This window comes from Schistocerca serialis, chromosome 9, assembly GCF_023864345.2.
Source record: "Schistocerca serialis cubense isolate TAMUIC-IGC-003099 chromosome 9, iqSchSeri2.2, whole genome shotgun sequence".
Taxonomy (NCBI): domain Eukaryota; kingdom Metazoa; phylum Arthropoda; class Insecta; order Orthoptera; family Acrididae; genus Schistocerca; species Schistocerca serialis.
The window spans coordinates 183,907,294-183,934,507 of NC_064646.1; the positions used below are offsets into that span (position 1 = coordinate 183,907,294).

The window sequence follows — 27,214 nt, forward strand, 5'->3', positions numbered from 1 at the left end:
GATTATTTTGTAATTTCCACTGGGTTCAGTTCATATCCATTTTCCAACTCGCTCCCTGTCTTTTCAGCTAAATCCGACGAGTCTTGGCAATCAGAAATTAATTCGATGTTTTGTTCCGTCCATTTATCAGTTTTCTCACTTGTGGTGTGACAATTGGAATTTTTACAATTAAAATCAAAGTTTTCCGTTGCTTATCCTGATCGATGACTGGTGACAAATAAATTGAATACCATCCGGTGTCCACTGGTCATCGATCCTCTAAAGCAGTGGCTGCCAAACTAAGGAAAACGAATACTTCTGAGGAGTGGAAACAAAAGCGTTCAAATTGTTTCAGTCACGAAACGACATTATTTTTGTAGGTCATTTATATCATCATCATTTCCTAAGACTATAATACTGATTATATAAGTCACCTACAGCTACATTTCGATCAAATGTGCTTAAGGTTACAGGCTGTAAAACGAATGTATAAAGTGTAAGAACCTTCAACATCGTAGCGCGTCAGCAATCGTTGGTTAATATATTAAAAAACTAGGCGGGTTTCTAGTTTTTTAATAAATGTATAAAGTTATTCCTCGCACAGTCCACCCACTACGCACAGACTTTGTAGCTTGTACCATGAATCTAAGAGACTAAAATTGTGACATACAGAACACATCTGGTCAATAGTATCCGGACATCCCCTGCGTAATGCGGAATTGACCTCTAAATCTCATGATTGACGGACTGCCACTATTAAAGCGGGCGGCGAGTATTGTAACAGCATAAAGGGAACAAATTCGGACGTAGACGAATAATTGGATTTCACATGTATAACACATCCAACAGAGACATTTCAACCCTTCTCAGGCTACTGAAGTCGACTTTTGGCGACGTGACTGTGAAGTGGAATCGCGAAAGGACAAACATAGGTAAACCGAAACAAAGGAGGTCTTGTGTACTGATGGAGAACGACCGCCTAGCATCGTGGAGGGTGGTTGTAAGAAATCGCATGAGATTAGTGGAAGGAATCACACGCTGTTTCCAAAGGGCTGCAAGCAGTCCAGCCAGCACAGCGACTGTGAGAATGGCGTGCAACGGTCGAGCAACGCATGTTTACTAGGACGCTTGAGGTGGTGTCAAGAGCGAAGTCGCTGCACAGTGGGTGTCTGAAAATGAGTGATTAGGAATGAAGGGTCATGCTGTACTCTGTGGCAATCCGATAGAAGTCGTTTGGGATTAGCGAATGCGCGTAGCGTAGAATGTTATCTGCCATCAAGTGTACTCGTAACATCGAGGTGATGAGGAGACGGTGTTACTGTATTTTGCGTGGTTAGGGTGTGGTCCCCTTACTGCGCTTATGAAAACACTAACTGCGGAAGGATGTGAACACATTTTATAGTATTGTGTAGTATGCACATTAAGAGAACTGTTCAGAGACGACGATTGTTTGTATTAGCATGGCCGGCCACTGTGACCGTGCGGTTGTAGGTGCTTCAGTCCGGAACCGCGCTGCTGCTACGTTCGCAGGTTCGAATCCTGCCTCGGGCATGGATGTCTGTGATGTCCTTAGGTTAGTTAGGTTTAAGTAGTTCTAAGTTGTCGGGGACTGATGACCTCAGATGTTTAGTCCCATAGTGCTCAGAGCCATTTGAACCATTTGTATTAGCATGATAGTGCAACCCGTGTGTAAAGCAGCATTTGTGAGGGAATGGTTTGCAAACAATAACATTCCTGAAATGAACTGGCCTGCTCCGACTCCCAACCTGAATCCATCGTCACACTTTCGGGATGAGTTAGATCGTCGGATTCGCTACAGAACCCAGCACAATCCTTCTCTGCTTTCTGCTCTTGAGGAAGAAAGGCCTGGAATTTCTCCATATATACTTAGACACCTCATGAAACTGCACCTAGCAGAGTTCAACCTGTCATATAAAAGGGCACAGTTCATCACCGTTTTCAAGAAGGGACGTCGAACAGTTGTGCAGAACTATAGACCTATATCTCTAACGTCTATCAGTTGTAGAATTTTGGAACACGTACTACGTTCGAGTATTATGACTTTTCTGGAGACTAGAAATCTACTCTGTAGGAATCAGTATGGGTTTCGAAAAAGTTGATCGTGTGAAACCCAGCTCGCGCTGTTCGTCCACGAGACTCAGAGGGCCATAGACACGGGTGCCCAGGTAGATGCCGTGTTTCTTGACTTCCGCAAGGTGTTCGATACAGTTCCCCACAGTCGTTTAATGAACAAAGTATGAGCATATGGACTATCAGACCAATTGTGTGATTGGATTGAAGAGTTCCTAGATAACAGAACGCAGCATGTCATTCTCAATGGAGAGAAGTCTTCCGAAGTAAGAGTGATTTCAGGAGTGCCGCAGGGGAGTGTCGTAGGACCGTTACTATTCACAATATACATAAATGACCTTGTTGATGACATCGGAAGTTCACTGAGGCTCTTTCCGGATGATGCTTTGGTATATCGAGAGGTTATAACAATGGAAAATTGTATTGAAATGCAGGAGGATCTGCAGCGAATTGACGCATGGCGCAGGGAATGGCAGTTCAATCTCAATGTAGACAAATGTAATGTGCTGCTAATACATAGAAAGAAAGATCCCTTATCATTTAGCTACAATATAGCAGGTCAGCAATTAGAAGCAGTTAATTCCATAAATTATCTGGGAGTAGGCATTAGGAGTGATTTAAAATGGAATGATCAAATAAAGTTGATCGTCGGTAAAGCAGATGCTAGACTGAGATTCATTGGAAGAATCCTAAGGAAATGCAATCCGAAAACAAAGGAAGTAGGTTACAGTACGTTTGTTCGCCCACTGCTTGAACACTGCTCAGCATTGTGGGATCCGTACCAGATAGGGTTGGTAGAAGAGAGAGAGAAGATCCAACGGAGAGCAGCACGCTTCGTTACAGGATCATTTAGTAATCGCAAAAGCGTTACGGAGATGATAGATAAACTCCAGTGGAAGACTCTGCAGCAGAGACGCTCAGTAGCTCAGTAGGTGCTTTTGTTGATGTTTCGAAAACACACATTCACCGAGGAGTCAAGCAGTACATTGTTCCCTCCTACGCATATCTCGCGAAGAGACCATGAGGATAAAATCAGAGAGATTAGAGCCAACACAGAGGCATACCGACAATCCTTCTTTCCACGAAGAATACGAGACTGGATTAGAAGGGAGAACCGGTAGAGGTACTCTAGGTACCTTCCGGCACACACCGTCAGGTGGCTTGCGGAGTATGGATGTAGATGTAGATGTAGATGTAAGCGAAGGATGGACACACAAGTATTAATATCCACTCATAGATGTCCGGATACGTTTGGTCAGATAGTGCGGGCTTGAACATCTCATGAAAGCTCTACCGAGTTGCACGTAGTTCCAGCAAGAGGCCAGAAAATGGTTATTCGTTTCAGAACAGTAAATGAACAAACTGGGAGGACAACAGCTGGCCTATGTGATAAGTACTGGCTGTCTCTGAGCACTATGGGACTTAACATCTGTGGCCATGATTCCCCTAGAACGTAGAACTGCTTAAACCTAACTAACCTATCGACATCACACACATCCATGCCCGAGACAGGATTCGAACCTGCGACCTTAGCGGTCACGCTGTTCCAGACTGAAGCGCCTAGAACCGCCCGGCTGTTTTATGGTCTACACGGAATTACAATCGTTATTAGTGGCGGTGGTCAGACACAAAGAAGTGGCCGTCTTCAGCCTTTCTGTTTCCGCCATTTTCAGAAGTAAAAAGTCCATTTACAAACGGATTTTAACTTGATTGACATTAAATGGGGGTGCAGCGTTTGGGTAAAAGAATCGTCGCTAGGGAGAGGACTGGTACGGAGGAAGGACGCTTTATAATATTTATCCTGGATTGCAGCTTTCTTTTATGAGAAGCAGGTGTAGGTACCATCAGCGATTCACTGGAATCTGCTTCATTATGCTATAAAAATAGGTTATCTTATATATCTTATAATAAAATTGTTATTAGAAAGAAGCAGTACTAATTTTCTGGTTGAGTCATTTGTTCGTGGTTTACCAAAACACCTATAAAAACTACATTTATCTTATGTCGTTTAGAAAAGTAAAACCGTTAAACGAAAATTATTTTTCATTGTAAAGTTTTGTTAGACGCTTATTGATAACAGTGAGGTGCTGGGGGCTGGGGGGCGGGGGGGGGGGGGGGGGAGGACTAACTGATTGCACTCAGGGTAATGGTCTCAGAAAGGCTACGACCCACCGCTCTGAAGTAATGGTTACAGCATGTCTAACGTCACCAAAGAAACAGGTGAGCTACGATGATGAAACAGAGAATGCAGAAACAAAGGAAAAGGATGGGAGGGAATTCGTGACTTCCAGCTTCACAGGCCGCTGTGGTAGTGCAATGGTGAAGCCGAAAAGAGAACTCGAACTCCGATTTACCGCCTCTCATGAGCGGCTGCCTTAAGCGCTTCGGTCGTCCTTACACGGTGCCTAACCGACTCAAGGCTTCCAACTTACCGCACTCTGCACTGCAGAGTCCCTCGTCCATTAACCCCCTACTCGTAAACTGTTGATTCTCATAGGTGTTTGGACGATATTAGTGCTGCCGCACTGAAACAAGGGTCAGGTAGTAGCGCTCTTGCAGAAACATATATGAGTATATATTTCTTGTTAGAAGGCTGTATGCAGACTTTGTATTTCCTCCGTTGATTGTTTTTTAGCGTTTCCTTACAACATCTGCCATCGCCTGTTTCTTAGCTTCGATCGAATTGCACGGAATTCATCGGGGCCAGATCTTTTTCAAAGCAACTAAATGTTGATGCAAAACCAGTTGGACTGTAGTACGAGATATGCCGAAGGATACGTTTCTTTCGCGGTAACTCTCATGCCTATAATCTTCAATTATGACAAACGTGAACATGATCCATAGTAGGCTGTAATGCGATGCTTATTTAATCGTGCGATCAGATAATTTCGACAAAGCGTCATTGTCAAGCAGATTTGTAACATCTGCATTTCATAGCATTTTCAAATCTCTCTTCATTACAAGTAAAAGTACCCATATTCCGTCATTCCAGTCATGTCCGCCCACGGCGTAGGCAGCTTTTTTTCGGAACAGCAATCGATTATAGTCGACCTTCACGAAATTCAACACCCACATAACCTCAATCACGACGATATCTTGCAAACCAACTGTAAACAGCTTTTTTTCTGAGGGTGACTGTTCGAGAAAAATTAAACGAAGTGATTCAAGAGATTGTCGTTGGTGTAGGACTTTGCGAAAATCATAAAATAATCATCTAATGCAAACCTTTATGCGAATGTTCCATTTATTCACAATTCCGTTTCATCGAATGCTTACTGTAAACAGTCTACTCGGCTATTTTCTCAGCTTTCGCTGTATTACAGCGAAAAGTGACAAATTTTAAAACAGTAGTAATGTCGCACCCCAATGGCTCCATCAGGTGATCGTTTCTATAAGCTTCAAAGAATACGCTCGCCACCCAGCCGCAGTAATAGTAGTTAAGCAGTCAGAGGAAGTAGTGTTTAACTTCGTTTATATAGGACGAACAGAACTCCACCGACAAAATTTCACATGTTGTTCAGGGAGGTTTCCTGAATATTTTGGTACCCCTACTCTCCGGCTACGTCCGTTCCCTCCCCCCCCCCCCCCCCTTCCCCACGGAAAACTACCTTTCTGCAGATTTTTCTACAGAGATATAGCAAATTTTACAATTTGTACGGTAGGCTTAAAAAAATGAAATGCTATTAAAAAATACTACTTAAATGTGACATATAGACGAAAAATGTTGCAATCAACAAATTGAATGTATCGTTGTAGTAAGTGAATTACAATTACCAATTTTGTAAAAGAATTAGAAGTAAAACAAAATCTATGTCTTATTTTTGTGGCAGCTTCTGCATTTTCACATTATCTTGATGTATGTGATGTATGATATGGAAATGAAGCCCCATGCTTCTAAACAGATCGTAGGGGAACGATGAGGGAGACCCGCACCGCCGTACTAGGCAAGGTCCTAGTGGGGATGGTTTGCCGTTGCCTTCCTCCGACCATAATGGGGATGAATGATGATGATGATGACACAACACCCAGTCATCTCGAGGCAGGTGAAAATCCCTGACCCCGCGCTCGGGAGGCGAGAACGCTACCGCGAGACCACGAACTGCTGATGATGCAAGATAAAGAACAGATTTTATTTACTCCTACTAAAATATTAACAGTGTATGAATGATTGACAGAAAATAAAAGAAAAATGGCTCAATTAAATACTGAGAACACGTTCCTTTCCAAGAATTGTGTTCCTATCATAGTTTTACTTTGCATTTCCTTGCCGGCCGCGGTGGTCTAGCGGTTCTAGACGCGCAGTCCGGAACCGCGCGACTGCTACGGTCGCAGGTTCGAATCCTGCCTCGGGCATGGATGTGTGTGATGTCCTTAGGTTAGTTAGGTTTAAGTAGTTCTAGGTTCTAGGGGACTGATGACCACAGTAGTTAAGTCCCATAGTGCTCAGAGCCATTTTTTTGCATTTCCTTGCTTCGCGCGCGGAAAGCTCATAACGAAATCAATGAAGTCAAATTTAGCAGGTTTGTCGTACTCTGTCAACAAGATAGCTGCATTTAACAGTCTGCTTCACCTACACTCGACTTTAAGTTGTTTCTTATCATTTTTAATTTGCTGAAACTGCTTTAAAATTGTAATAAGTACCTTTTGAGCTATTTCGATGTCCCGACCAGCATCTTGTAACCCATATTTCGAAAGAAATTCAGAATATCCAAATGGGAATCTGTGTCAGTGCTAAAGCTCTTCCTACTGGAGTCTGAAAGCAGCTGTTCCGTTTACTAGCTCAGCTGCATCGATACATGTTATAATTGGCACCTAAATCTGCTGTACATTTTTCAAAATAAGATACAGAACCCTCATTTATATATGCGTTATATGAGAGATCTGTTTCCCATTTTGCTTATTATTGTGTGAAATATTTTGAGGCAGCCCAGCTTAAACAGTTTTTCACCAATCCTCAGTTGACATAAGTCGGCCAAAGAAGAAAGCGTTCAGTTAAAACAGCATATTGTTTGCTTCAAGACCCACTGGCCAACCTTTGAGATCCTCCAATACCGTAGTAAATTAGCAGCAAAAACTCCATTGTTGAACTTGAGCTAGCTGTATAAACAGCAGCTGTATGAACCACGCTAACTTGTTAATACAAGTAGAGGGGCGAAATGCAATGTCTGCTGCGTGACCTTTTTAAAATTTCAAGAAAAAAATTTCAAATTTTATGAATTAAGTGCCATTCATGATATCTGTTATAAACTAGAATATTCGTAGACCTGAAACCATTGTTACCAAGACTTTTGTGTATTTTATCGGCACGATGTCAGTTTTGAAACTCAAATTGAAGAAAACTATGAAAAAATATATTTTAGCATAATTAATAACATTAATGGTTTATTCTATCTTCTGAATTAACAGTGTAGAAACGTAAGTCGTTATACAAGTTTAGGAACTAAGATAATGATGCTTTTTGTTATGGTTTCCTTGTGCAGGTCTTTGTTCATACATTTTGTCATCCGCATCTGTATTCACATTTTGAATAACTTTCCTGTTTTCAATCAAACGTTTCTAGTACCGCATTCTGGTATCATTTGCCCATTGCTCACTAAAATGCTTCACCAAAAGTTTTCGAACGTCAACCACCTTTGATTGTGCAACAGGATTGTCAATTGGCAATGGGTTTGGAAGCATAGAAGACCTTGTTGTGCATTTACTTAAAATATGGTTGTCGAAGTTGTTTCTACACTTCGCCTGGGCTAGGTTGTGTAGCAGTTCTCGTGCTGTCCATCTTGGCTGTCAACATACTCAGTACTCAGAACTACAGCTCACAGGAGAGAAATTGATGTTTGTTCCATCATCCTAGAAACAAGGCAGCGAGAATGGCTCGACCTGACGCAAAGCATTATGGTTGGCGCATAAAGGTTGTAGGTTATGAAAGGGCAAAAAAAAAAAAAAAAAAAAATTAAAAGTTTTGTTCACGTTCAGGATTTGAAACATACTTCAATACACAAACCATTATGTTACAGAAAGTGGGTGACTTATGCAAGATTTTTTTCAGGACCTGGTAGAGTTCTGCAATGATAACCAATGGCATGCATAGCTCAGGATGACAGAAACTTGCCCCTCATATGGCATATGAGGCCTGCTCGGGAGTAATCATTTCTTTACGTGCTACTTGGACGAAATGACATTTGATACCACGGTGCATTTACAGTCTCATGCCGAGGGTACAACTGTTTCTCGCTGGCAGAAGATAGGAACACGTGAGGCAGGGAATTCACTTGCCTCTCCCGGTTAATTGTTAGTCTCTGTAGGTTTTTTTACTTTTTATTTTATTTCATTTTATTTTTTTTGTGCCCCCTCTGTGTTTGCGCAGGTACCAATCTCGCCATCTTTGTACATATATTGCACTGAAAATATATGAGTAACACTCCATGTACTGCGGATCTTCTCTAGAAACACTTGTTCCATTCACTCATGATACCTGTTGTTGACAACAGCAAACTCCAATTTTCTCTTAAACCTCAAAACTGCGTTCTGTCTTTTTTTTTTTTTTTTGGCTGTGTTAGTTGCTCTCCAACAATGACAAACGGCAGTGCGGACAGATTTGCCTGTGGGGAGTTGCACCGCCTGTTGTGAGTTCACTGAATGCAATGGAGTAGCTGCAGAATGACGCATGCTGAGGTGATCACTTATCGACGGTAACCCTATTACACTACTTTTGCATCTTTTTGTAGGTCGTTGCAGTACTCTGTGTATTGTGTTGTCGTATTACAGACGTTTTCACTATTATAAAGGTTTTTGTCATAAATAAAGATAAGTTGGGTGGCAAACTGAATAAATCTTAATTACATCATCTCTTTTTAACGAGACACCGCAGACCAAAGGTCCTCATACTAAAACACTCAGAAATTATCCCGTGACAACCTCCGAAATTTTGTCAGTGGAGATTTGGTTCACCTTGCAGAACGCTTTGTTGGTGAAGTTGGCACTCTGAGTATACAACCTGTTATACTACTTATGTCATAAACAAATCGAGAAAAGTTTTTTAGCACATGGGTTTGAGGCGAGTCTGCTAACCGACCAGGGTAATTTCACCGTGCTGCTCTATATGCTTTTTCCAGTGGGACTCTAATTGCACAAGACAAATACAGGGTGAATATTAAGAAAACCGAGAAACTGTATGGACGGATTCCTAACTGGCAAATGGAATGAATAAGGTCGTATGAACATGTGTCCAGAAAAGCATCATTGCCACGATAGATGGCTCTGACGAATGAAGTTCCTCTGACCGCGCGCCGCGTTCCTCGCGTGTTACAGGCTGTGTGATTGAGCGAGCGTAGTGTAAGCAGCAGAATGGTCTGGAATTCATGTCGGGAAGAAGGCGAGATGGCGTTAACGTTCGGCCAAGCAGATGAAAACGGCTGACAGGCAGCATAGATATACCAAAACAAGTACTCTCACAGACACCAACCACACCACACAACATTTCAAGCCCTTTTTGGGCGCTTATTTTATCATGAGTCCATTCAAACAGATGACGTGCGGGGCGAACTGTGCGTACACAAGATTTTGAGGGCCGGTTTTTACAGAATACTGAGAAGCACCCTGGTACAAGCTCCAGATAAGTGGCCCGCCAACATGGTGTAAGCAAAAGTACGATTATCCTTACACCATCTCTATCACCTGCAACAAGTGCAAGGATTATCAGCAGCGGATTTCCCTCCATGGGAAGGATTTTGTCGACGTTTTTTGAACCAGTCTGTCACAATTACCGGATTTCTGCCATTAATCCTCTTTACCGAGGCCGGCCGCTGTGGTAGAGCGGTTCTGGGCGCTTCAGTCCGGAACCGCGCTGCTGCTACGGTCGCAGGTTCGAATCATGCCTCGGGCATGGATGTGTGTGATGTCCTTAGGTTAGTTAGGTTTAAATAGTTCTAAGTCTAGCGGATTGATGACCTCAGATGTTAAGTCCCATAGTGCTTACAGCCATTTGAATCATTTTCTAGGGGACTGATGACCTCAGATGTTAAGTCCCACAGCGCTTAGAGCCATTTGAAGCATTTGAACCTCTCTACCGACAAAGCAACCTTTACCGGAAATGACATCATCAATCTGCATAATCGTTATCTGTGGGCTGCAAACAATCCTCGGTGGATGGCTGAGGCGTCTCATCAGCATCAGTTCAGCAGTAGTGTGTGGGTAGCAATTCTCGGCGACACATACTCGGAGATGTTATTATTTTACAACGCCTCGACGGAGGAACATACCTGGACTTCCTGTGGAGTAGTCTGCCTCGGCTGCGTGAGAAGGTGCTTTTGGCAATGCGACAGATTATATGGTGCCTGCATGACGGAGCACCGCCCCACTTCCGCATTACAGTTCGCCGACACCTCAACAACATCTCCCCGGACGTTGGATAGGACGCGGAAGCTCTGTAGCATGGGCTGCTATATCAACTGATTTAAACCCCTTGGGATATTACCTCTGCGGGAATATGTACAGCGTTGCGCATGCTGAACCAGTTCCTGAGGTGCAGACCCTTCAACGGCGTGTTCACGACGCTTGTGAAGCTATTCGGAGAGAGGTCGGAAAGTGCGAAAGATTGCGGCAGTCCTTCCTTAATGCGACGTGTGAACGAGTGCATTTAATTCTATGGAGGCCATTTTGAACATCTGTTGTTGTTGTGACCCCAACTGAATGCAGCTCTGTACTGTGTTCCGGGACGATTTGTTGTTGTACGCACACCGTCCATTTCCGGACATATATTCATAGGACCTTTTTTCCTGCATTTCCAGTGAGGAATGCGTCCCTGCAGTTTGTCATTTTTATTAAAGTTCACCCCGTATAGTTTGTGTGGCTGTATGAACGGAGATCTTAATAACAGATATTTTGGCAGAAAAGACAACGGACTTGATACCTGCTTAACTTCAGTTGGACTTCACTCTTCAGTAACTAAACTACCAATACGGCTAGGATGATATGATTTTGAGGAATTTCGAAGTTACACGTGTTTCACATAGATAGGGTGTTAATAAATACAGGAAGCTGATACTGAATGGCAATCGAAATATGTAAGCATCGATCGAATGTGAATGCCTGGAACTGTTATTCCGGCATTTGCCTTGTTACTGAATATATATATATATATATATATATATATATATATATATATATATATATATATATATATATATGTGTGTGTGTGTGTGTGTGTCTTCTAAGTCCTCGGTCCTCGAGTGTAACAACAGACATGTGCGAGACGACATTGAATAACTTGTAATTTTAAAGTATTTCCCTTACCAAACACTTTCGTTTTCATGTACCCACCAAGTCCCCATAACGTCCTGGATGATTGACAGCTTCGGATGTGCCACGTCCCTGCAGTTGAGGTTCATTTGTCTGAAGGCAATCCGAGCCTCCATAACCAGTCAACTCTTCATTCATTTAGAGGTTCGTTCATTCGCAATTTTGATTAAATCCACTGATTATCTCTACGTAAATCATTTCTCTGTCAATTCTACAATATCGTTTTGAGAGTGCTTCAGAATTCCAATTTATATGTAACAAGAGTGAGTAATATCATTTACTTTTGGCATATTTGAGAGTGCAAGATATTATATGACTGTAGTATAGTGAAATTTACATTTCAACAAATAATTTTCCTCTATTTTCTTTCTCCTCTTTTTACAACAGGTGTAGGTGTGCATCCTAAGCAAATTAAATTTATTTCATAATGTCAAACAAACATTTATTTTTTTAGCATTATTTTACGAGATCAATATTTAAATTTTTCTTTAGGAGTCTGTTGAAATTGTCATTATTTTTCTCGCGAAACTACATGCATTGTCAAAACAGTATTTATGTGTTTTGCTACTGGCGTACAGAGAAAAATAAGGTAAGCACATTTATTTTCTCTCTTCTTCTTTTGAGAATAAGTGTTTCTTTGATGTTAAACATGGGTAAATTCTCTTTCGATGAAAGTAGTGATGGTCCACAACCATTATTTTGCTTTTCAATCATTTTGTGATTCTGATGTTGCTTTTTGATGCTACGGTTAAATATTCGGTTAGTACATAGGACTATTCACATAATAAAAGAAAGCAATTACCGCCTTGCATTTCTTTATAGTATCTATTGTGTGACGCGCCTTAAGACGCCGTCAGATTTTATTAACATATTTATTTCACCTGATTTTGTCTTAACACATTTTTTTAAAATTGATTTTCTGGAAATTCACGACTTCGAAACATATGAGTAGAAGCAAACTGTTTAAATGCTTTACCTAAATTTCCACTTTAACACCTTTAGTGTCAGCCGTACATGACAGACCACGTTGTGTGTGTGTGTGGTGTGTGTGTGTGTGTGTGTGTGTGTGTGTGTGTGTGTGTGTGTGTGCGTGCGTGCGTGTGTACGTGTGTTATTTTGCTGTAAAAATAAAATTTAGCTCATGCAGGCTCCTGCAGGCTGCACGGTTACCAAATTTGCAGTTTTGGCGGAATATTGAACAGTAGAATTTTGACTGTCGCGTTTCGCACTTTATCGTTAAAAGCTCTCGCGCGAGCGGAAACACGTTAATTATACATGACATAAACGAATAGTACTGGTAAAGAAGGCGACGTGGAACATCTGTTAAGCTGCTATGATTTTCTGCGTCCGGATGCTGTGTTGCGACACTTATCTGGCAGCCGGAAGATAAACAAACTAAATAAATTCACTGTGTGCGTACCGTGATGTGGTAATTGGATCTAGCAGGTCATAAGAATAATACCGACCGCCACGTGTGCACAGGTGCGTAAATAGAAGTGACGTACATTAATTAAGTTCTCAAAATAATTAGCAGTGAACTTGTACGTTGCAGGCAGGATTAATGAACTAAGAGGACGGCTGACATGGATCTGAGTTACGACAACACAGATGTACCGATGCGAGTGCAGCTACGTCTGCGTTAGAGAAGTTACTGTGCGGTGTTCGGAGGGGGGTACATTTTCACAATCTGATTCACCTTCTTACCCTATGTTATTCACAAATGATCCGAGGAAAGTGACAATGGTTGGGCGTCGCATCACGACTCTAGTATATTTTCATAACGGAAATCAAGGAATTCTCCCATATCTCTGCAGCTGCACAACTGGAGGGGAGAGTAATGCATAGTGGCATTGAAAATCAGATCACTTAAGTGGAGAACAATTTGCAGTGATTGTTGGAGAATAGAAGCCGTGAATATTCACAAAAAACGAACTTATTCACAGCACTACAGCCCTGTATCTGTATGAGAGTTCTACAACATATTTCGAGTTTAAGCATCTGGCTTACCTAGCACCAACAGACTTTCTATGAGGCAGTCAACTTTGATTTCGGAAGAAAATGTCAAATGTTACTTGTCCTCATCAAATTGTGTTCTAAGAGCCATGGATAAAGACAGTTTATTATTACACCGATACCTGAGAATGGAAACACGTCCGCAGGAGAGAAAATCTAAATGCAATGGAACTCGAAATGCAGTACGCACAGAGTTGTCTCACGCGTTATGATCGGACTCATATTTCGCCGTTCTATATTTTAGATCAACTTTTTTAGGAATTTGCCGTTAGAAGCTGATATCACGACAAGTAACTCAGCGGCGTATTTTGTGCTAAGTGAATGCATAACTACTCGGAAAGACGCTGGGGCGATTTCACTCTAAGGCACCGCGGTAAAAAAAAAAAAAAAAAAAAAAAATACAGTAGATGATCAATAATTCGCATTATAAATGTACAGCAGCCATTTGCTTTGGTTGGAAGCTGGTAATAGCATCGTGCAATAAGGTGATTTAAATACATCAGTATAGGGTTTGAGGGTTTGGTTGTAGCCTACGTTATACGAACTCCAGTTGTGGTATCCTCAGAATGTCATGTATTGACAAATTAGCTTTAGAATACTTGATGTCTGCCACACTCTTTACAATGAGTTTCGTAATACGTTTAAATTTGCTTGCAACTTTGATATCTTGACAACAACGTTCGACTGTTAACGCGTGAGCTCAAATATTTTCTTCGGCTGGCTTCTGGAAACAGATTTTTGAAACTTCAAGAATAGTCTTCTTGCGATACATGTCATCTCTTTTTCATTGTTTAGCACCATTTCAGTGAACGATGTTGCAGTGTCCCTCCGCTGAAAAAAAATTTGCCGTTTTTCTTTGAATCTACTGTATGTGTTCATGCATTCCGGACACGTTTAACAGTTCTCCGCAATTGCTGAAACGAAAACTTCTGACGCAACCTCTTTCGTCAACATGCTGCACTTCTTCGCAAAGCTCCAAACAAACGGCAGTCTTACCTTTGCCTCATTTGTCACCTGTTTCTGTCCTTTTTCTGTCATATATGGCTTGTAATTTAGTAGTCATCCTTAGATATTTAATGTGGTAGATTTTGGACGTGCACAAACGATATCGAAAATATTCATCTACTCATGTAAATTCCTTTGTATTTATGTTCGATGGATAAAACGCCAAGTTACAACAGCAATCAAGGACTTACTCGGTAAGTTTCCCGGTTCAGTAAAAAAAATTCTCGGGATACCACTCCTTTTGAAAACGATTGCAATGTAGCTTGTGACTTCCTGTCGACAGCGGGGTCATTTAGAGACGCATCAGCAGCTCATCTGCGGAAAAATAAAAGAGGGAATCGACCCTGGAATTATAGAAAAAATCACCTTGGTATTTGCTTGAATGTCGAGGAATACTGCAATCAACAAGCTGCTTCAGGGAGTGACGTTTGTTATCTCCATGTCATTTATGTGTGTTATGCAGCTAACAGCTCCATCACACGTTGTAGAGCCAATTTTACTTCTGAGAATGTCTCAGAACGATACACTGTGATTGCTTATCTGGACCGATTTACGACAAGCACATAACTTTTCTATTGAATATAAATACGGTGAACAAGACAAAAACAGTTTCTTACATGGAAGATTCACGTGCTTTGAAAAAGCGTCGAAGCACAAAAATTACGGATTTTTTGTTCGTCGTTAATTAGATCAGAAGTGTTCCTTCACGGCATATCTATTGCCATCGAAGTATTCTATGCTGTAAAGTAATATTATTTCTTCTGAGAGAGGTGATCAAAAAGGACTAAAATCAACAGTAGATTATATTTTTGGACAAGGTGTTAAATGATAAGAGGAATAAGGATGGAATCGTATCGTTTTGTGCGAAACCAGCGACACTGAAATAAAACCACGAACACAGGATTTCTCATAGAGATAAGAAAAATATTTTAATGTAAAGCATCATCCAGCCACTATCGCTTCTGCCTGATTTCGTTGCCTCTTTTTGCATGCGCGTTGTCCTAGGAATATAAACAGTTTGAACAGACTTACAAAAAGTGATTGATAACCACGTTATGGATGGTTGCTGCATTCCACCAACAACATTCTGTGTTACACAACCAACCCCCACAGTTCTCAAGAAGTAACATTCACAACATGGCAGAGATTCTGCTGACAGTAAACGGACGCATGGAAAGAGAACTGTAGATATGTAGTTGCAAGAAAATGTTGCCTAATACTGACACAGAAGGTACACACTAACATTTTTTTGAGGATAAAGAGTACAGCGACCTAGTGTTGAACAAAACTTAGCACAAAGAATAATATACTAAGCTAATACTATAAAGATGCTAGGAATGGAATTTTTTACCTATTTGATTTTTTTCCTATCAATGGCGTCAGTTCAGCTCTTCTTGATCCAATACATGTTTCGTAGTGGTATGTACGCGGTAACTCAGTTTACTAACAAACTTTAGTTAGGCGAAATAATACTCATGGTTCGTTAAATAGAAGCCATTATTTTAGGTTTCTTTCAGATGAGAGTCTTTGTGAACAAAATTACTAGATCGATATCACTATCCGTATATTCGTAATACGCACTCATACCACTTTTGTTTTTTCCTTTCTTTACCCTGACCAAATTATGGGCCTAAGGGTGTCTCAGACTGCGAATCATCGTCTCGGATGTATCAAATATTTTAAATCGTAACCGATGTTTAACAGCGATGGTTAAAGAATTATTACATTATTTAATTTGTCTTTTTCTTGGTACCGTGTGGCGAGGAATGAGATAGGAAAGTTCGTCAAATTATGGGGATGTTGTCAAATCAGGCGATAAAGAATTAGATGATGAAATCAGACACTAGTCGTAGTCAACAGAATAGCTGACGATGGCTGAATTAGAGAGGATGTAAAATGCAAATTGGCAACAGGAAGTAGAGCGTTTCTGGAAAAGACACATATTTTTGACAATGTATATAAATTTATTTATTTTATTTTATTTGTTTATTTATTGAACCTGATCAGATCAGAGCCTTCAGACCTTCTCTTACATCGGAGGAGACTTTCATACTTGCAGTAACTTCTTTACGTCTTAGTTACTTAAGAAATGACGATAATTTTAATATGACAAATAGTAACGATATGATTTGAATATCTGTAGATGCAATGTGAATAGATAGTACTGACTAAGGGCTGATAAAGATAATACCAGCAGTAGTTCAGCAATAATAATAATAATAATAATAATAGTGGTAGAGATAAAAGAATTTAAGTGTCAGGAAGTCATTTCCGAAACTAATTATCTGAAGTGTAGTCTTGTACCGAAGTGAAACGTGGGTGATAAGTTCAGACAAGAAAAAAACAGTAGCTTTTGATACGTGATGTTACGGAAGGATTTTTATTATTTGATAGATAGATCGGATAGATAACAGATATTTCGAACTGATGAGAAAAGAAATTTATGTTTCAGATTGACTAAAAAGAAGGGACCAGGTGACAGGACACATCTTAAGCCATTAAGGAATTGTCAGTATGATAAAGCAGGACGCATCGGGGAGGGGGGGGGGGGGGGGGGGGGAAGGTACGTATAGTAAGAGGGTGATCTAGGTTTGATCGCACTAAGCATCTTCAAGTGGATGTGCAACTATTCCTACATAACTTTAGGCAACCCAGAGTAGCTACATTTGCGATTTGAATGCAAATGTGTTCTTTAATGTTTTGATACAATAGTTGCAAGAGAAAACAAATTAACGTACAATAATAAGAAGAAACAGCAGCTTCGGAGTGGAATGCTTGATTGAGCCGTGTTTTATAAATAATATGGACCAACGACAAAACTGGATTTAGCATTAGCAATCACATACAGTGACAAATACTCAAGGCACGCTTTTCGAAAACAGTCGACGAATATAACTTTATCCGTTCCATTACGCATTTCTCTGCTCCGGTGACAGCCTGTCGATATTGTATAGTCTTTGCACGCGTAGATCTTAACTTCAGCGTTAGTGTGACACGGTACTCGCACTCGAGGGGATAGCGATTCGGAGTTACTTATTGCCATTCGGATTTAGGTATTCCTGGGCCTCCCTAACTCACTTAAAGACAACTACCGGCATTGTTCTTTTGAACAGGACACGACCGATTTCTTTCCTCATCCATCCTCAATCCAACCATGTCTACGACGTGACGTTAAATCCTAAACTTCCAGCCTTGATTTTTCTAGCTATGACGAAAACAACCTTGTTATTCGAAAAGTGCTCACTCCTGTAAATGGTAATACTAATATTGATCACATGTGTAAAGGATGACTAACTGGTTACATTTTCTTGAAGATTGCACTATGTATGTCACAAATAAGATTAGGCCTCTTTCCATTGACTGACGTTGTTCATCCCATACTTACTGAGAAGATATTACTTTGCATCCCGTTTAGAACATTTATTAAAGAAAAGGTGTCCATAAAGTCCTGCTGTCACTTCAAAAAATCTGAACTCGGAAACTATTAGAGCTAAAGAATCGTGGTTTGTTATAAAATGTCTAACAACTCTCTAAGACTTTGTTTTTGCTTGTCCACTGCTGCAGATTTGGCTTGGAATGCATCAAAATGACGACGAACAGGAGAATGCGAATTGTCTATGCCAGTACTGAAGAACACCAACGGTAAAAGCAAGCATCATGAGACAGAATGTCGTGGTGGTCCCATCACATGACCCCATCACATGACCCTTTGCGCTCTCCCGAAGTCACGTCTTTAGACTTTTTTATTGGGGGGGGGGGGGGGGGTGTTTACCCGTACGTCAAAGATCGCATATACAGGCCAGTCAATTTAGGAATCAGGACTGCTACTTGCTACTGTTGCAAGGCTGGCAGGTGCACTCGAATGTCACCCTGTTCTTCTACAAGCGACAAGTGGGTCACACTCTGAAATTCAGATTTACCAGAAAAAAAGTTTGAGAGCTGCCAAACGTTTCGCAACAAACCGCAATGCTCTATTTCTAATAATTTCGAAGTTCCGATTTTTTAAAATGGTAGTGCGACTTTATGGGCATATAACTAGCATGATCCGCCCAGGAAGTAAAGATTGACATGATACTTATTTGATAACGGAAGACTAGAGTAAAAATGTAACTATAATATTGTAAATCAGGTATCTCATTTGTGCTAAGAGACACAAGAGCAGACATATATGCGTTTATCGTCTGACAGACTGCCATGTCAAAAATGGGCATACATAGCAATTTCAAAGTTATGAAAAGTACATTAAAACGAAAGTCATTTAGGAGCCAGTGTGAAATTACTAATTTCTCGAATAAGCAAGCTACTGATATTGAACGATACATTCCGCGCTTTATCCATGGTTTATTTAATTTGCAAATCAATAGAAGAACATGAGGCTGAAGACATACAAAAGCACTGCCAGTGATGTCCTATTGAAACATAGTTTGTACTTTTACTCTCATCTTAATATAACGTTAATGCTATATGCAGTTGTTCTGTGAGAAGAAATGTTTTTAATACGGGAAAGGAGGGGCGCTCCTCACAAGGAAAAGTGTAAAAGCTGTAGCAGACGATGAAATAACTTCAGCTTTGTTTAATATAACAAAGGCAACGTAGGGGAACTCACGATGGTCATAAACACTGTAGTCTTTAGAAGTAATAGTCATGATGTCCATTGCTTGTGTCATATAATTTCGTTTTGATCCTTGCTTACTTGCAGACAATTTTGAATAACATTTCGCTCTTTGACAGTGTATAATGTTTATCAATATTAAATATAATAGCCTCTGGCTGGCAGCCCTATCTTAATTCCCCAAATCGATCATGTACTGAAAAAAAATACACAATGGTTACCCCGTGATTCACTAAGTTTTTGTCAAAGAGGTGATCCTGTTATCTCTTCGTCGTTCGTATTTATATTTGGGCAGTAAACTACTGTTCTTTCCGAAGGTCATTTATTTTTGTCAAGGGAAAGGTTCTCCGAGAGACAACGCCGAACCGTACTGTTTATTGCCGTAACTCTGAAAGGTGGCTCGCATTGTGAAATACGTGTAACAAAGCCGAGATGTACAATGACCAAATATACTTGCACCATCCAAAGAGTTCTCCAAAGCAATGGTAAGATTCTTTAATTTCAAATCTATATTTTACTGTATAAAATAAGATTTATTTCCTTACACAAAAAAAGGAAATCGTTTTCAGGTGCACCTAGCACTCGAAGGTTCAAGTATTATGCTCGCAACTTGAGATAGCAGGCGCGTTGAGAACCCCTTATTGATTGCAGTGTACGTTACATCTCGATAATTATGTAGCAATAAATTCTTATGCCTAAGAAAAATTATTTACAGATATTTGAAGAAATATTTTCTTAAAAAAGGAATAACGTAGAACATTTAATACCGGATTTCCAAGAAAACAAAAAATTAAGATAGTTAATGAAAAATATATATTTCCTTCATAAAAACATAAAATTATACAAGATATAATCCTTTGATAACGTCAGCACCTTTCGATAAAGGTGTAAATACGAATGTTAAACCAGCTGGTAGGATTTCACAGTTATGACAACGTACAAAGCGAACTTCCCCTTTTTTTTCCACTGATACGACAGTGCAACAGTTTCGAAGTACGTGGTACAGTTATTACTCGGTTAAAAATAAATTGTCCTTGCTTGCTGGTACTTCGCTGCTTTCTTTTGTCGTAATAGCAGCAGGCACTCTGAAGGCACGTATTATGAATACGCCACCAGATGCCGTGCCTAGATAATTACAGAGTACAAAGTCGTAAAGCATTCCTTTCATATTGTCTGTCGACTGACTGTTCATTCGTGAGAAGCATATTGCGACTAAAAAATAATACTGCACGCTAGTGTTCCTTTTTCTTATGGAAAATAATAATATGACACTGACCTGTGATCCCTTTCACGTGACCCTTGCGCTTATATCATTCGCAGGTTTCCAGAACAATAATATCGTAACTCTGCTTAGAAAAGCGAACATCTACGTGGCCACTACTGAGTTCCGACAATAGAAGCAGTGGAAAAAATCGCAGAGATCGTACGATATTTCTACGTTGTTATACATCCATTGAGACGTATAAAAATCTTTTCAAGATATTTCTTTCAGTTCTTCTCTTTGCATCTCCAGTACTTTAAGATGTGTAAAGTGTCCCCTTCTTCTGCCCCCCCCCCACCCCCCTCCCCACCAACTCACCATCAAGAGTGACTAACCGAAGTTCTAAGTTGACACAATGCCAGTAAAAGAGAAAGGAAAATATTGAAGTATTTTAATCTGTTAAGTATGCAGTTGATCTGTTGTTAATACCAGAAAGGTGGAAGACATATCGCATATGATTTAAAAACATTTATATCCTGTATGAACTAGTGTGGAGGAAACTTTAGGACTGGCTGTGAGACAAATGAGAAGAATATGGTATAACTTCTAAGATTTTGAAAGATATCTGACTTACTTCCTAAACGGTAAGAAAGAAGATTTTAATGTTTTATCAAGCTGGTTATCTCAGCCTGGTGTTTTGTAATTGATCAGCCAATCAGACTTCCCCGAACTATTTTTTAACCTTTGTTCTATATCTCAGTTGCGATATTAATCGTGCATTTTAATATCGGCTAAGACGGCTGGATGAATTTTACTGAATATGAGAGAGAGTATCGTTTTAAGAGAAATTCTGCTTTACGCACTTTGGTTTCAAGTTTTAACTGCAGTCGTCTCGTACCATTCTAGTCAGGACACCAGTTTCCACGGTACTGAGCGAGCTAAATCCACAAACAAACAAAGGCACACACACACACACACACACACACACACACACACACACACAGAGGTACGTACATACATACACTTTCTAGGTCGGTTGCTGACTACAGCTACTTCCGTAGTACCAGAGAATTTATTTTAAAACATCAAGCAAAGTGAAACTTACTCGAAGCCACATGCACACACACACACACACACACACACACACACACATACACATACACACCGAAAGCGTTACACGTTAGACCACTGCTGTGTTCCTTGAATCTCGACACGATACTGTAATCTGTCCACGAAACTCACCTGTGGATAACGAAGACAATTTTTTTCACGGCCGCCACGCCGCGATCATTTCGCAACGGCTGCTTGTGAACTGGCCGGCTGGCGGCGGTGGATACCGCACAAAGGAAGCGGACAACGGATGTGATCCTCGCGTAATCGTGGTGGGAGAGGCGGGGCCGGGACTGTGATCGACCCCGGGTTCGACCCCCGCGGACGCCTTATTAAGTGGCGCCACTGGAGAATTGTATGCACGGGAGGTGTACCCCGCGGGCGGGCGGAAAACACCGATATCTGTAATGGCAGGAGTGTGAGGAGAAGGGAGGAATGCAGGAGAGAATGGAAGTTGAAAGGGTGGCGAGGGGTTGGGGAGGGGAGGGAAGGTGCCTCGGGGTACATAGGCGACCACGCACGGCACCGATCTGATCACGTATACAATGCCGCACGGCGCATCCAGGCAGCTACGTACGATTCGGCCACTCTGTGCTGCTAGCAGGACTATTCACTCATTCACACACACACACACACACACACACACACACAGACGCAAACACACATACATGCAGAGACGACGGAGGACGCGCAGCACGGTCTCTAGAATGTGTCTTTCCCCTGTGTGTGTCTGAGGTCCGGCGCAAGCGGAATAACAAGAGCGCGCAGTGAGTGGGGGAACGGGTACGTACGCTGTGGGTGGGGAAGGGGGAGTGACGGCCCCACCTCCCCTCCCGGCGGGTTTGAAACAAAACGCTCTGGGCCCGCCCGCCTCGACGCGAGGGAGGTGGGAGGGGGGGACGGCGAGGCCGGGTGGAGGGGGTCGGGGGTACCGCCCCCTCGCCGCGCTGGTTGGCGGGTAACTACCGCGAGAAAAGGATTGAGTGCGTGAGTGCGTGGCTGCGTGCCTGCGCTGCGTGAGCAGCGGGGAAGGCCTCCCCCACACCACGCGGCCACTTCAGCGTGTGTGGCCTGCCAGACCGCCCACATACTCGGCGCCACCTGCGCACGTACGTGTATACGCGGGAGGCGTGTGGGATAGATACACATGAGCGTGGGTGGAGCGGCTGAGGAGGGGGGGATGGGGAGAGAAGTTACTATTTTTTTGCCTAGGCTGGAGCGGCGTGCCCAAGTATGCCGTCACTAACGCCCGTACTCTCGTATTTTCCTGCTTATTATTATTAAAGGGGAAGAAAGGGAAAAAGGGAAGGGTTGAGTCGCACGGAGTATGGGTGAGAGAGCGAATGAGGGGAAGGCGAAGAATGAAGACGAGCGCTGACTGCGTGTAATAAGGTGGAGGGGGGCGTGACGGGAGGGTTGGGAGGCACTGTGGTCTGTGGGCGGAGCCGACCGCAGCGCCGCCGTACTGCGTCACAAAAGGCGTCGTGCTATTTATAATAAGCGAGCATCGCTGCGCCTCGGCGCCACGCATATGTTTTGTTCTGGACTCCTCCGTGCGTGCGTGCGTGTGTGTGTGTGTGTGTGTGTGTGTGTGTGTGTGTGCGCGCTTCTCTCAGCCCCGGTGGTCTTGTTGTGGAGGTGGATGGAATGGATGAGGGAGAGCAGAGTGGGGCGGGGAGGGGGGCATGTATAATGAATGAGAGCAGACGCCACGTCGTGTCCCGGCAATCACTCCGAACGGAGAGGACTGGCCACGCACGGCGGCCACTAAAAAAGCGAACCGCGCTCGCGCGGAAATATTTTTTTATTAAATATGTTTAAGACTGGGAGAGAGAAAGATGATCCTACCGGCCCTGTGCCGCTGCCTAATTTGGTACCCCTGGTGGACCTAAAGTCGACCTTCCCGTGTCCCTTCCTTTTTTCATTTGCCTCCTTCCACCTTCCCCCTATACGCCGGCGCCCTTATCTGCGCGCGCGGGCGGGTCGGACGCGACGAATCGCGGCGCTCACGAGGGAATGCGGCGCCGCCAAAGTCCTTTCTACCGGCGCGCGGCGGCGCCGCGGCCGAAAATTTACGACCGCGTCCGTCTCTCCGCTGTCTGATGCCGGTACGGTGGGGAGAGAGAGAAAAAGAAAGGGAGAGAGAGTAAGAGTGAGAGAGACATAGAGAGCACTCACACGTTTGGCGGCTAGCTGCCATGCAGGGGTATGCGCACGCGCTTCGTGTCGCAGAGTTAGAAAAAAGAGTAGGACTTAAAAATAAAATTTAATACACACACACACACACACACACACACACACACACACACACACACAATAAGAAGAATGTCGTGAAAATATGCTGTTTAGCTTGAACGTTCAGGGAGAAGAAAAGAACACTTTAAGGTTTGCCGACGATATATTAATTCTGTCCGACACGTTAAGAGACAGCATTAGTTAAATGGAACGGATAGCACATTGAAACTGGCAGAAGCCAATTTCGGGGAAGATTAGTATGGCTTCCGCAGAATTGCAGGAACACGCGAGGCCATCCTGACCCCACTACTTAGAATGCAGGCTGAGAACGGAAAACCTACGATTGTAATATCTGTTGACTCAGAGAAAGGTTTTGACAGTCTCGAACACACGTTTTGGAATTTTGAAGGTGGCAGGACTACACGATCACCATCATCATCGTCATCACCTTTCTTTCAGGGATTAGGCTGTTGCCTGTTCCGAACTCACAAACAACATTATTCCAAATTTTTTTCGAATTATTCCACTATTTCTTTTCCCATTCGGGGAGACAGACGTTTACTAGCGTAATCAAGAAGAACAGAGAGAAAACTCTTACACAAAATACTTAGCCCAAATCGTAAGAACGGGTCCAAACTAAGAAGAAATTCAAAACAAGAAATAATTTCTAAGACAAACAAAATTACGTACTAAATGAGAGAAACACATTTCGGTTTGTGGACACGTAAGGAGAATGAATTATAACAAAAAGAACGTATCTTCAGTACCATTCTGACTTAAACCGAAAACTAAATTACCGTGGTACATGGGCATCAAAATAGATGTAGAAGAAAGTGGTATACTACCAGAAGTCTCGTAAAACCAAGACAGCAGTTGTACTGACAGCCGGGACTTTTCAGAGATGAGAGGTGAACAACTTGTGGTAAATGGTCACATGAGCGTCGCACCACACACAATGGACTGATGAAAAAAATTAGAGAAACTGAGAGGAATTGTCGTAACGGTTGTGAACCTACCGTGGAACTTGGATGTTCGAAAAACGAAATAAATCAAAATGAAAAATATGTAAAGACCACTGATCTCTGAAGACAAAGAGCTCTGCCCGAATATGAGACGTGTTGTCCGAACCGCATCTGAAGATTTTCTGTCGGCATCCACGGATATCCGTACTTTGTAATCCACTTTACATGGTTCAGAATGCCGAAGTAATGCGGAACGATTGCTGCTAGGCTAAATTTTTGTCTGCTGAATTCGGGCCCCGTAGTTCGTCGACGAGAAACGTAGGAACCAGACATGACCACATTTTAACAAAACATAGACTGCCACGTTCATAAGTGTGCTGCATTTTAACAAAACATAGACTGCCATGTTCTTAATATTCTCCATAAATTACAACTTTCAAGCGTAATTAATGAAAACAAACTTTGTGGGATTTTCCTCATCAGGTATCAGAAAAAATACGATGTCACATGTAGTCGTTTTACAACTTATGTCTCTTATCACACAGTGATTAAAGTTATCATTAATTCCTTGTAATGTTAAATCATCTTAACCTTGGAGGCTTCTCACATAATAACTGTTGTGTTGTGTAGTTCAGGTGAAACGTTGATAGAATCACTATTGCCATACCGAACATTATTTGTGATGTATACGAAGGTCAAACAAGAGACCGGCTATGAAACAAAGATTCCAGTGGAAAAGTATCCAAAAAGAACCGTCAGGTAACTTTGTGTCAGTGTCCCGTAATTGTGTCTCATTTTCGTATCTAATTCTATCAGCATCATTTGGCGACATTTCGCTCATTCAGTTACCCTTGTTTTGCTTTAGTTGATGTTATTCTTAAAGCTCCTTTAAAGACACTATTTATTCCGTTCAACTACTCTTCGAAGGCGTTTGCTATCTCTGACAGAATTACGTCGTCAGTAAGTTCTTAGTTCTTCTCCGTGAACTTTAATTTCCTTCGCAAATTTCTCCTTCTACATCTACATCTACATCTACATCCATACTCTGCAAGCCACCTGACGGTGTGTGGCGGAGGGTACCTTGAGTAGCTCTATCGGATCTCCCTTCTATTCCAGTCTCGTGTTGTTCGTGGAAAGTAGGATTGTCGGTATGCTTCTGTGTGGGCTCTAATCTCTCTGATTTTATTCTCATAGCCCCTTCGCGAGATATACGTAGGAGGGAGCAATATACTACTTGTCTCTTCGGTGAAGGTATGTTCTCGAAACTTCAACAAAAGCCCGTACCGAGCTACTGAGCGTCTCACCTGCAGAGTCTTCCACTGGAGTTTATCTATCATCTTCGTAACGCTTTCGCGATTACTAAATGATCCTGTAACGAAGCGCGCTGCTCTCCGTTGGATCTTCTCTATCTCTTCTACCAACCCTATCTGGTACGGATCCCACACTGCTGAGCAGTATTCAAGCAGTGGGCGAACAAGCGTACTGTAACCTACTTCCTATGTTTTCGGATTGCATTTTCTTAGGGTTCTTCCAATGCATCTCAGTCTGGCATCTGCTTTACCAACGATCAACTTTATATGATCATTCCATTTTAAATCACTCCTAATGCGTACTCCCAGATAATTTATGGAATTAACTGCTTCCAGTTCTGACCTGCTATTTTGTAGCTAAATGATAAGAGCTCTATCTTTCTATGTATTCGCAGCACATTACACTTGTCTACATTGAGATTCAATTGCCGTTCCCTGCACCATGCGTCAATTCGCTGCAGATCCTCCTGCATTTCAGTACAATTTTCCATTGTTACAACCTCTCGATATACCACAGTATCATCCGCAAAAAGCCTCAGTGAACTTCCGATGTCATCCACAAGATCATTTATGTATATTGTGAATAGCAACGGTCCTACGACACTCACCTGCGGCACACCTGAAATCACTCTTACTTCGGAAGACTTCTCTCCATTGAGAATGACATGCTGCGTTCTGTTATCTAGGAACCCTTCAATCCAATCACACAATTTGTCTGATATTCCATATGCTCTTACTTCATTCATTAAACGACTGTGGGGAACTGTATCGAACGCCTTGCGGAAGTCAAGAAACACGGCATCTACCTGGGCACCCGTGTCTATGGCCCTCTGAGTCTCGTGGACGAATAGCGCGAGCTGGATTTCACACGACCGTCTTTTTCGTAACCCATGCTGATTCCTACAGAGTAGATTTATAGTCTCCAGAAAAGTCATTATACTGACTCCTTGTGTCACTTATTACTTGCTCAAAGTAATTTTTACAGGGTGAGTTACATTGAGGACACGCTAACAGCCCTATGTCACTGCTTTCTAAACTGCGATTTCTCTTTCATGTCCTTCGACATTTATAACAGCAGTGCAGCTTCCTAAAAGCTGCACATTTTCGCTCCCTCTATTTTGATACCGCTACTATTAGAATTGCAAAGAGTGTATTCCAATCAGCGTTATCGAAGGCTTTCTGTAAATCTACAGCTGCTATAAAATGGCATTATCTTTCTGTAGCCTACGTTCTAAGATAACCTTTGCGTCAGTATTACGTCTAATGTTCCTACAGTTCTCTAGAAATAAAATTGATATTCCCAGTGGTCGGCTCATTGTGCATATGTCCACGGACATCCGCAAACACGCACACCTCTAAACACAGTTACAGCCTTTATTGACTTTAAGAAGGCCTCTAA

At 42.0% G+C, this 27,214-nt stretch overlaps 1 protein-coding gene across 1 annotated transcript in view; it reads right to left on the reverse strand.

Annotated features, from left to right (window-relative positions):
• LOC126419460 (uncharacterized) overlaps nucleotides 1-27,214 on the reverse strand; it is a 193,364-nt gene that overhangs the window by 164,758 nt on the left and 1,392 nt on the right. Inside the window, exon 2 of the mRNA XM_050086647.1 lies at nucleotides 21,441-21,636. Coding sequence (XP_049942604.1) covers nucleotides 21,441-21,636 — 196 coding nt within the window. The remainder of the gene's footprint in view (nucleotides 1-21,440; nucleotides 21,637-27,214) is intronic.